The 12861-nt window shown below is 36.2% G+C and overlaps 1 protein-coding gene across 2 annotated transcripts; it reads right to left on the bottom strand.

Annotated features, from left to right (window-relative positions):
- Positions 1 to 6198: 6198 nt before the first annotated feature.
- LOC121415047 (phosphorylated adapter RNA export protein-like) lies at positions 6199 to 12339 on the bottom strand. Of its 2 annotated transcripts, none has more exons than XM_041608121.1 (3): positions 12258 to 12339; positions 9546 to 10454; positions 6199 to 7198 (listed from the first exon to the last, which is right to left on the bottom strand). In XM_041608121.1, exons 2-3 carry the CDS (start codon positions 10422 to 10424, stop codon positions 6704 to 6706), a joined length of 1374 nt encoding a protein of 457 aa, XP_041464055.1. In that variant the 5' UTR covers positions 10425 to 10454; positions 12258 to 12339; the 3' UTR covers positions 6199 to 6703. The 2 variants fall into 2 exon arrangements, with proteins under 2 accessions (XP_041464055.1, XP_041464054.1); XM_041608120.1 differs by lacking the exon at positions 12258 to 12339 and adding an exon at positions 11970 to 12235.
- Positions 12340 to 12861: the final 522 nt, after the last annotated feature.

Below are 12861 nucleotides of genomic sequence, written 5' to 3' on the forward strand. Positions count from 1 at the left end.
CCTGAAGAAAAAAAATTGCAAATTGTCTCATCTGTACAGCTGTGATTACTGTTACCAAAGATCATTGAACATTTTTTATGTTTACAATGTTGAAAAACAGTTGTTATCTTTCAAGCATCACTAGAGTGGCATACATACAAACAATTATTAACATTGATTATAATAAGCAAGTGCAAGGCGTCCTCTTTCATTTTTGAAGTTTTATTTTATTATTTTTTCAATGAGTAATGAGTAATATGTGTCACTAAAATGTCTAGTCTTGTGTATCAATAGCAATCTTGATTCAGGTGGATTATATATATATATATATATATATATATGGTGAAATCAATGGGAGCCAAGAATACTGTTAGTTAATAAATTTTGATGATGCTGAAAAAGTCTCTGCCTGTCTCTGCCAGGAATCAAACAAGGATAACGGACAGAACTTTCAAGAAAGCTACCCTCTATACCATTTATTTCACTACATATAGAGTTGCCAAAACTGCTGTACGTCATTTCATACACTATACATGTATATATGATATATATATATATTTCATTCAACGCCGACACTTCAACTCCCACCATTCATTTATTTCATTAATATATTAATGTATGGATCATTGAAAAATACAAATGACACTGAAATATATTTGTTTTGTGAAGGATTTTAATGTTAGTTTTTAGTCAATTTATATACCTAAATGATGGCGTGTCTGCAAAAATGTTGGTCTGAAATGACATTAAGCAGAATCCTTTGACATTTATAGTTTTCAGGAGCTTTAGCTCTATGATACAATTTCTCTGAAAGGTTTATTTGGCAAAAAATGTTGATTTGAGATGTCTGCTCTAAATATTGTCATGTCACTTAATTTTTGATGATTTTGGGCCAGATACTGCCTGCTACTTAAAAAGTGTGTATCACCATGGCTACCAAAGTACCCCCCCCCCTAAATTTAGGGCAACGTTATTGATAAGTGTATCTCCATGTAATCCAAAGCAAGTATTTAAACATGATGTGAGTTAATAGGAGAAAGATATAGCATTGCTAGCAAGATTACCATCACAGAAATTGTGTCTTAAGTCCAAAGTTTCTATATTTGTGGAATATATACACATGGATGCCATTTAGAATTGATTTCAAAAAGTTAGAAAATAATCTGGAATAGGCCATTTTGCACACATAACAAAATTGTTTTCTTATGGCTGAAAATAAGTCTGAATTTAGACTTATGTCTGAAGAGTGGAATCCTGGCTGTTGAGACTTCTGATTTTTTACCATTCATGCCAAAATTACTTGCGATTTTAAACAGCAATTTGTTTTTTAAAATGTATGTCCCATGCAATAATGAAACAATATAAATTTACTGATTGAAAGGATGCATGTGAAAGAGTGTTCACTTGCCAGAATGACTAGTGCATGTATTGATCAGTACTTATAAATAACCCAATAAGCCAGTTCGTAGTTCCTTTCTGCGCATGATCAAAAGATTCTACGCATGATCAGAAGGTCATTTGTACTAAAGTGACATGGTGCTTTAAAATCTAATGAGGTAAGCACCAACTTTTGTCTTATTCATATATTCTTTTGAATTGTCGTTTTCATTTACATCCACAAAAAACAACAATGCTTCCACGAACGACTGGTATTTCACAGTTTGTCAAGTACATTGTGCAACATGCTAAGATATGCATTCAAAGTAGCAATGCAACAAAAACCTTCATTAAGTGTTCATTGGTGTGCTATTCTAGTCACTTGGTCTATTCAATTTCTTCATCCTGCCATGTAAGGCATTGGCAAGCTTACGTAATATCTTGCTTTGAAATCTGCCTATCATGATAAAAGAAATGAAAGGTCATTTGACCAAAATTGCCAATGAAGTAACTACGAACTGGTCTATATATTGTATCTCCTTTTTAAATGAAAAGACAACATTCAGGGGGTGGGGGTACCGCACCCACAAAGGGATATAACATTTTTTATGGGAAAATTATAAAATTTTAATTTCCTTGATGGGAGGGGGGGGGCTTGACTTCCATGTATCAGATTTTTAAAAGAAAAATGTACCTACTGGTAAATGCTAGATCGCCACTGCCTCAGATGGTGTGAGAGTGGTTGGATGTCTTGATTGCATGTACATTAAGCATTTATACATTCCAATGTGAATACTGATTATCAATTTACCTTTAACTGGATTGCATATATTCAGGATTTCTGTCAGAATTTCAGAAGTGCCTTACTTTTGATAAATTATATAATGGTGGTTGAAACAGAATAATTAAATCTATATTATTGCAATCGTCGGTATGTTCTTTTCTGTTATGTGTGAAACTTTTTTAAGTTATTGACTGGATTGATTGATTGTAAAATTTTTAACGACACTTAATGTAGGTGTGTCATCTGAGTGCTGGAACTTGGAATCATATTTTTTTTGTTTTGAATTATCGCATTTGCATTTGAGAAATGGTTGGTTTTATGTTGTAAGCTAAATGGAGGTTGAAATAAAATTTCATGAGACCATCAATAAAAAAATGTGTATGTATAGTACGCAGAGCCTAGAAACATTTGTATTAAACGCTATATAAATGTTGCATGTTATTATCATTATAACAATTGTTATTCATATGATTGTATTAGACAAATATTTTGGCTTCAGACTCTTCGGAGTGAGGGCCAGGGGGTCTTTAATCGTTTGTTATTGTGATTTTGTTCAATGCTCAGTAATGTTTCTTGTCGGGTATGTATATTTCATTCTTATGTGAAAATATTATTATAGAAGCAATAAAACTATTGAATCATGTTGAAATGACATTTTTGCTCTACAGAGTTTTTTTTCTCTCTCTGTTTCCGTGTATTTCTCCCACCATCCTCTCTCTATATTCATGCTTCTCTTTTCAGCACACTTTCTTCTGCTTAATCACTTCCTCTTCTCATTAATTTTGTCATTCTCTCTACTACCATTTCCTTTATCTTTCTCTTTTCATTATTTTATGCCCCAAATAAAATGTCCCTCTCACAGACAATAGAATAATTAACAGGAATCAAGATTTCATTGAATTATTTTGTAATACATAATTTGCAAAGCCGAATTCTGTTAGTAGTTCTGGTAAGAATTGATGAGGTTTCAAATGTATGCTCTTATATAACAGCAGTGATCATCAACCCATTCCAAGTTGGTTAAAAAGCATTGTGCATTACACACATTCACTCCTTATTCCATGCTTCACTTTATGCCAATAATAAGTTTCTGCATTTTATCCCTCCTTGATTACTAATTCAAGTTAATTTTCTTCTTAGACAAATACTCATCAGAGTTAAGTTCCACTGCATGGCCATCCTTACTTGTACAGAGCGTTCAATCTATGGTTTGGTTTTCATAGTCCAGCTTGTCATGTTCTCAAGTTCCAATGATTTGCTCACCTCGGTGTAACTTCAGATTTCTTCTTGTTTCTCTTGAAAAATATTCTGTTTCTTGACATTAATAATGAAATTCTAAGCTGCACGAATTCCCATGGTTGATTGCTGTATTATAAACCAAAAGTTGGAGACAGAATAGAGGGATGTAAAGTAATTAAATTAATTGGTAAGTAGTAATAACTTTCAATTTAGTGCAGACATGTGTCATGAAGCAAACTTGGAATGGGCTGAAATGTGTCAATTGCTGAACAAACAAAACAAATGAAACTAGCATGAAAAAAGTAATATTAATTGGACTTTCTAAATCTTGACACAAAAGCTGAAATAACGTTTAATTTAAAAATTGATATCCGGTCTCTTTCAGGGGGATTATATTCACTGGGACACACTATACTTATCATTGAAAATAGAATCTGTCGGGCAATTGGTGTATTTCCTACATGTATGCAAGTTGTGTGCTTATTGTGATGTCACTCTTCTGTGTCAGTCTTGAGAGGATAGGGTTGATCATAGTGTACTAATCCGGGGGGGGGGCCACTTCCATTCACGAGTGGATACCATGCGTGACCATGGGGTCTCGAAAAGCACCCTAAACACGTAATTTCCATATTCTGAAAATGCACCCCTTAACAAGTATTGGCGTGTGAAACCCTACCCTTAACAAGTATTGGAAACAAAACGATACTCTTGGCAAATATTCCCTGAAATGAACCCCTAAACAAGTACAGGAATGTTTTATTGTTACGGGTCCTTCGGTCGTCGGCTTTACCTTATTTGGTTTAGTATGACCCCACCTTCTACACCTCGCGCAAATCGAACTCTAAACACGTAGTGTTGGGGCAAAATGAAGGACATCCTTTATAAAACATTTTAATTTTGTTTTATCATCCCCGCAAATTCGACCCTAAACACGTAATTTTTTCTAGCGAAAAAGATACCCTTTTTTCATTTTTTTTGTGTTTTTTACACCCTTATCACGTTACATACATAACGTGCCCTATCGTGAAAAAGACATCATTTTTACATGTTTTTTTGGTCGCGCATGGTATCCACTCGTCAGTGTAAGTGGCCCCCCCCGGGTACTAATATCAATCACAAAGTTCTCTTTCAAAATGATTATAAATCTCACGATTGGTTGTACATAATATTTAACACTTTATCTTCCCTTTGCTTGGGATTGATTGTTCAGTGAAATACATGTATTTCTTTGAATTTCCAAACTCCAATTTTCTATTATGATGTCTTTTGAAAGAATGGTCATCCCACAAGCCTTTCATATTTTTTGTAATAATGAATGTTTTTAGTTTATTATGAAATGCATAAATTGCCATCAAGGGCTCACAGGAGCCAACTACATGTATCTCAATGCTGTTTGGCATCATTTTTCTTAGAAATTACAATACAAGAACAGCAACATGAATCAATTCAATTAATGCCTTTGGAACAAAAGAAGCAATTATATTTCAAACTATAGAATGATGCGTACATGTATCATGATGTAACATTGTACTAAAAATAAAATCAGTTTCCATGACACAATAGATGGGGCAATTTATTTCACTTTAAAAGTGATTACATACAGTATGCTTGCCTGAATTTCAGGCAAGTGGCATGTCCCTAACAGTCTTGCATTGAATTTGACATAAATGTAGCAAAGTCTTGACTTTGTGACATTGACTGGTTTCAACACTTTTTATTGGCCTTGGTACCTCTTAATAGGACTAAAGTAAAGCAAATTGCCTAGATAACAAAGTGGCCTTGCCCTATTAAAATCAAAGGCCTGAAGATAAATTTTAACAAGATCCATGGATTATGAAAATAAGCACTTTCTTTTTATATGTAATTAATATATGTATATTTTAATGTAACAAAACCTACTTAGTTCATAATTCATTCACTACAAATGATGTCATTTACCTCCAAATCACTTTGACATTGGCTACATGTAGGTAATAATTTGACCCGTCACCATCTCAATTTTTTTTTATAAACTTTGATTAAATGACTTTAAATTAATGAAGAAAATACATCATTTATCATCAAAGCAATAGAACTGAAATGACATCTGACCTTGACTTGGTGACATAAAATTACATAAAAAGTACTTTAAAATCCTTATATCAAATTTTCACAAAATAGGGACTTGCAGTTATTGTGAAATAGAACTAGATGGATTCTCAATTGAAAACAGTGGAGATTTATATGCCAATGCCATAGCCAGATCAAGAATGAACTTTTCATAAAGTTCTTAATGTTTAAATTAATAACCAATATGACCTTTGACTCTTGACCTTGTGACTCACCTACATCATTGGATTATCATCGTGGACCAAGCTTTAAGTTGATCCATCAAAAACTTCTTAGTTGTCATGAAAACGAAAAACAGGTAAATGGACGATACAAAAACATTTAATGCTTACAGCAACCACATAAAAATCTTTAACCTTTGGTTAAGTTCTTGATGTTGATACTACAAAAAAAGTAAAGTTTGATCTTACTATACATGTAGTCACTTTATTGTGGATACTTCATAAACATACTAATCTACATGTAAGTTTTATGAAATAGGGACCAATACTTTCAAATTATCTTGAAAACATATTTATAATGGTGATACAACACAGTTTATGTTCATTGACCCCAATGACGTTTGACCTTACGTGAGCTGATCTTCATACTACCAAATAAGTGACACTTCATTGCCCTGATGTCCAAGTTCCATGAAATACATGTAGGCCCATAAATACTCTCAAAGTTGTGATGACATTTAAAAAACTTTAACTGTAGTTAGGATTTTGATGTTGATGATGTCGCGGCCACCTCACTTATGCTATCCAGGCAAGGCAAAACAAGATCATCATTTGATTCCATTTTACATGTGTTTCTTACAATTCATCATTTGCTCTGTTAAAACCTTGAAAATCATAATTCTTTTTGCATCAAAATAACCAACTTACGGACCGATGTCACAAACGTGATACAACAAATGTAAACCTGTTAGAAAATGGCATAGAGGAAAATATGCAATGCATAGACACGCTGGGGAGAGTATCATGAAGTATCTTGTCCATGATTTTCACTGTTCCATTTCATTTCATCCAATCAGGTGGAAAGATTTCAGTAGCTTATAACAATATTGATTTAATGAATTGCTCTCCACGAATCAATCATAATGTAATAACAAGTACTTCTCTTTTTGAATCAAAATAATCAATTTCAGGACCCATGTCACAAATTGATATAACAAATGTAAACCTGTTGGAAATAGGCATACCAGAAAGCACGCACATCAGCTTACTTGAATCAATCATCATCTAAAACTTCTCCATCTTCTGGATCAGAGTCTTCATTCCTCTGTGGGATGTCTTCTAGCTTTGGGAACATCATGTTATCATTGTCCTCTTTGATATCACTGCACTCCTTCTGACGCAGGGGTACTCCACAATCCAGAGGATCAAGGTTTGATGGTTCATCCGGCATTGGCTCCATTTCATTCACACATGGTTCATCATCTAACTTCGGAACTCTATCATCCCTCATGTCCATTTCACCAACAGCCTCTCCATCTCCCTCGAATCCTGCTTCCTCCATCTCTTCCTCCCTGTTTCCAGGGTGATCATCCCCATCCTTGTGGAAGGCTGCCGACTTTCTGGTGTGCCTTCTCCTCTTCTTCCGCTCTGCTTCAAAGATCTTTTTCTCTTCTGCGAAGATGTCCTTGATGGTTTCTTTGGAGATGTCTGGATCTGTCTTCATCAGCTGGATAAATACCCCACCCGGTGATCGCCGCCTTGTTCGGTTCTAAGAGAGGAAATAGTTAGATTTACATTGAATTATCATAATTGATGAGTGTGTTTGACAGAACAAAAACAGTCACTGGTATTTTGTGGTTCGTAAGATTACAAGTGACCCAATATTTAAAAAACAAAACTATTTCAGACTATTACATGCACGGCTCTATATCTCAAAGCCAAAACCATGTTTGCCTTTAAAGCCTAAAACAATAAGTAATCTTAAAGGGGAATCAGTCTAAAAACAAGTGGAATGCCTCTGGCCGTCTCACCTGCATCACGCGGTTCAAGACAGCAGCAGTGCTGACTTTGAATACTACTCTAACTCGCACAAGATGTTCAGTGATACATGGTTACTCTTATGTCCACTTTTTATGAACTAGACCAATAAACTTACAGAGATATGATGGTTATTCAACAAAAAACCCCAACATGGCCAAAGTTCATTGACCTTACATGACCTTTGACCTTGATCATGTGACCTGAAACTCGAACAGGATGTTCAGTGATACTTGATTACTCTTATGTACAAGTTTCATGAATCAGATCCATAAACTTTCAAAGTTATGATGGTAATTCAACAGATACACCCAATTCGGCCAAAGTTCATTGACCTTTGACCTTGGTCATGTGACCTGAAATGCGCACAGGATGTTCAGTGATACTTGATTACTCTAATGTCCAAGTTTAATGAACTAGACCAATAAACTTTCAAAGTTATGATGGTAATTCAACAGATACCCCCGATTCGGCCAAAGTTCATTGACCCTAAATGACCTTTGACCTTAATCATGAGACCTGAAACTTGCACAAAATTTTCAGTGATGCTTGATTACTATTATATCTAAGTTTCATGAATCAGATCCATAAACTTTCAAAGTTATGATGGGAATTCAACAGATATCCCCAATTCGGCCAAAGTTCATTGACCCTAAATGACCTTTGACCTTGGTCGTGTGACGTGAAACTCATGCAGGATGTTCAGTGATACTTGATTAACCTTATGTCCAAGTTTCATGAACTAGGTCCATATATTTTCTAAGTTATGATGACATTTAAAAAACTTAACCTCAGGTTAAGATTTTGATGTTGATTCCTCCAACATGGTCTAAGTTCATTGACCCTAAATGACCTTTGACCTTGGTCATGTGACATGAAACTCTAATAGGATGTTCAGTAATACTTGATTAACCTTATGGCCAAGTTTTATTAACTAGGTCCATATACTTTCTAAGTTATGACGTCATTTCAAAAACTTAACCTCAGGTTAAGATTTGATGTTGACGCCGCCGCCGCCGCCGCCGTCGCCGCCGACGTCGGAAAAGCGGCGCCTATAGTCTCACTTTGCTTCGCAGGTGAGACAAAAAGCTGTTTTTAGAGGAAGAAGATATAGAGTACCAAAGTGTGACATTAGTTGCCATGGTGTAATGGGGCTGGTTCGAAACAGAGTCGCAGCTGATGATCGTCTGTACACATTTGTATGACTTTGGCTCATCTGAAAAATAGGTTGCAAGCAATCAAATTCCGATAGCAGTCATTTTCTCCTCTGAGAAACACACGCTTTATTTCGGCGGTTCATTTGTTTAGATCCAGGCCTCCATGACACCAATGCAACTGACCTCATCGCTTCGGTACTCTATATCAACCAAGAAGAACAGTTTAAATATACCAGACAAACAATGAGAATTCTCAAAAAGTTGCAATCACTATAAATTACATGTAATAAGGAGACTTTCAAATTGGTACTATTGTTGATGTTATTATGAATGTGATGTACAATGTAGGCTAAAGAAAACTCTTCCACTTCCAGTTCCTTAAATACCCTCAAAAGGCTCAAATGACCTTCTTTTCAGGTACACTTATGCAAGAAAACCAACATCCTACTCATTACTGAATGAAAAGAGCATCAATGCGTGGCAGATCAAATTTAATTAGATGGATTCTCAAATGCATGCATTCAAAATTTTTGCCTCTCATATACCATGAACAAGACTGTTGCTAAGGCGAGCACATAATACGCTCGTCTATAACACAGAAAATGGAGTTTTTGGTCAAGCAAGAAAGTAGAAGGTGGCAACTTCACCTTTGACCTTCTGGCCTCAAAATCAATAGAATTGCTAGGATCTATGCTAGTATCATACACACCAAATTATATGAGCCTAGAATAAGTTAAACTGAAGTTATTGCGTTTACAAGGAAAAGTTAACAGACAGACGGACGAACACCGAGCGTGATACCATAATACATCCCGTCGAGACGGGGCGTATGATAAAAAAAAAATGTTGAGGTAGCCAATACACCCCTAAACCCAATTGATGAAACATAAAAAAAATATTTTTGTTCATAGCATTTCTTACCGCTATCATCATTCCTCCATCATTTTCAATCTCCTCTGTTTGCTTCCATATCTGAAGTGCCTTCTCGACTCCAAGAATCTTGACTATTCTCAGAATAAGTTCTCTCTTTGGCTCTTGGAGGCTGAAAGCAAGCTGACCTGCGATTACCTTTTTCTCAGCACTGGGGTCAATCTCCACCTTCTTCATCAGGATGACCTGTTCAGTATTGTCTGAATGAGTTCCAAGCCTGCTCTTTACATTGGAGCGCCGGAACCTGTCAGCAACCATGGAGCCACGCTTCTTTAATTTTTCCCGAAGATCATCATGTGGTCTTTCTAGGTCTTCTTCCTCCTGCTCACTATGTCTTGGTGGATCATCTGCAAGCCAAGCGTCATCCTCATCCTCTCCTACTGCCTTCACCAGCTTTCTACCCTTGATGACATCATCTCCAGGAGGAATGTTTGTGGCTACACCAAGAGGGAGCTGTTCTGTATCTTTGTAGCTGTAGCTCTCCACATCCCGTTCCATGACCTGATCAACTCCAAAATGTGTGATTTCCCTCTCGACGGCCTCCTGGTTCTGCTCTACAGCTACAGAACCCCAGATGTTGTTCTTCCGCCTCTTCCCTACTGTAACCACTCCTCTGTCTCCATCTTTCATCCTTGAAGACCTGTAGTCTGGTCTCTCAGAACTCTTTCCCTGCTTCTGCTGATCCCTGTAGAATGAAGACTCAGACAAGGACAAGGCAGGTGCTGTCTTTCGACGCTTCCAGGACTGTTCATCCTCACTGTCACTCTGATCACTTGAATCATCTTCATCACTCAGTTCAAACTTTCTAATGCTCCCTCTCGGTAAATCTTTCTTTTTAGGTGTTGTTTGACGCTGTGTGAAGGCTGCCATGTTGAATTCCAATACTACAAAAAGATAGATCTGCAAAGATAAGTGATGAATCAGTAATAAGATAAGGTGATGTTAGCCAGCATCTACCTGCACCTATAGAATGATTTGACTTTTCAACAGTTAATTAACAACAAATACTAATTAACCAAAAATTATTAAAGAAAAAGAATTGAAATATCACTTTGGCAGTTGAACCTATATCAATCCATGTTTGTTTTTTCATAAATAAAGCTGGATATATCTCACGACTACATATCTGCACTGATCCACCCAGAAAGAATTGGTGGGATCCAGGCTAGAGAGTAAAAATCATTCACTAACGCGCACTTGCTCTCCACGGAGCCAGGGATTGCGTCCCATTCATGTGCACGTACCGCGAAAAAAACTGAAATTTTCGCCACCCCCCCCGAGATTTCAACTCTCTTTTCAAAAAATCTAGCCCTAAATCATGTAAATAGGATACAACTTAAATTCCGACATTACTACAAATTTTGATTTTATTTTTTAAATAAGAATTCATAAAAAAACAAGAAAAATATTATGAAAAGAGGCAGTGTAGCTCAGTAAGTTAGAGCGCATATTTCGGATAAGATTGTGGATCTCAACGTGAGAGGTTCAAGTCCCGATCATGCCGAAACGCAACTAACAAAAAAAGTCTGATGCTATAGCATTGTGTGTTAACGTGCCTCACCACTGTATTCAGTGCAGGTGTGAATGCAGTTGGAAAACACTCCGTCCATCGGAAAGGACACAAATGTTGGTCTCATGTATAGCCTATAGAGTCACAACCTATGCACGTTAAAACCAATACTAATACACTATTCGTTAAAGTGTAGGGTGTTCACCCGGTGTATTGCACCTGCCGGTCCCGGCAAAATTCATGCCAAGTACCCGATGCATTTATGCCCAGGAGGGCCCTTTATTGTATACATCCAGATCCAGAAAAGACGGGGAAAACTTGCAATTTTTACATAGCCATCTTCATCAGTTCATGACATGATCTTGTTCTCTTCTTAAAGGTAAATGCTAGTTTTGGTAACGATATCAAAATGAGTTCGTACAGAATCCAATAAAATGACGACCAAAGTGTCCGTTTGTATAAATAAAACGTTTATGCCAAAGGATTCTGGAAGAAATTGTGCAACTGCTGAGAAATCAGCAAATAAGCGCAGGATTCGGGTAGAGCGTCGCGCGTCGGGCCCAACATTCAAAGCAATAATAATACACTGTCCCACGTGCGCCTATCTGTGTTGGGGATCTTCAGTGTGAACATTTTTTTAGCGTATATTTCAAGATTTCACAAAGTCCAGTTTATGTAACTGTACCAGATCTAGATCCTCGATAATATACTGACAATCAAGCCTTGTTTTACAGACTTTCTCATGAAATCAGTATTTACTGCAGCTAATGGAATTTCTCTTTTTTAGTTTAGTTTAAGTTTTATTTTTCGCCAAGCTACAAGTACAACTCATAGCAAGATGCATATCCATCTTCAATATGTGTCTTGTAGCTGAATTCATATTTTACAAACCTCAAAATACTAACGTTTGATCAAGTACACAGTCACAGATCTAAGTGTCACTGAGTTAAATTGACTGTTCTGTCATTGTCTGTTGTGGTGTTCTTTACACAAGAGTCGATCGAGAGCTCACAGTCACACGAAAGTCGGTATCTGGGCACGTGTAGACAAGAAACGTATGATAATTCCTAAATTTCTGTCACCATTCATGTCTCAAACACAAACTTCAAACTTCAGTCACTTAAAATAGTATTTGCACATCAATAAATCAAATTAGAAGAGTTGGCTGAGGCCTAATTGACAAAATAACGCACCCTTTTACTACTGGTTCCGGCTAGAATTTGGGGACAGCATCAAACAAATATAGTATCGCCGAAACGTCCAAAGGCAAATATAACTATAAGAAAAAAAAATTCATATGTATACAAATTTGATTCTTGCTTTTGGTAATTTCTGCATATGACTGTAAATACTATAAAAAAAACTATTTGATATGGAATCTCAAAAAAAGCAAAGCAATGACTGTCTGGACTTATTTTGTTAACAAAATTTTTACCCGGTGCATTTTACCCAACGGCCCTGCATTGCATGTTTCACATGCAGATCAAACAAGTTGAACAACTTGGCTCTTGGAATAAAATGTGAGAGTCCCTTTTTCCAGCAGAATAATTAGTAAATAATACAAATTCGCACGGTTTGGCTGATTAAAATATAAAAAAAGAATATATTCAGCTTTGAAGCGATAGGCCTATATAGAACTGGCTTGTGGGTTCTTACTGTTTACTTTTAACTTAATTTAAATGCCGCTGATGTTTAGCATCAACCATCCGTATAGTTTAAGCCACATATGCAGAGTGCAAAAAAATCTGCACTTCGTATATGCTAAGTTGATATTATATCAACTATTTAGCTTGTGAT

Source organism: Lytechinus variegatus, chromosome 5 (assembly GCF_018143015.1).
Source record: "Lytechinus variegatus isolate NC3 chromosome 5, Lvar_3.0, whole genome shotgun sequence".
Taxonomy (NCBI): Eukaryota; Metazoa; Echinodermata; class Echinoidea; order Temnopleuroida; family Toxopneustidae; genus Lytechinus; species Lytechinus variegatus.

Bases quoted from the DNA above. Each gene is read 5' to 3' on its own strand.
- LOC121415047 (XM_041608121.1), bottom strand. From the start codon at position 10,424: ATGGCAGCCTTCACACAGCGTCAAACAACACCTAAAAAGAAAGATTTA. The intron at 7,199-9,545 runs GTAAGAAATGCT...TTCCTCTCTTAG, and splicing joins ATGGAGGAATGATGATAGCG to AACCGAACAAGGCGGCGATC.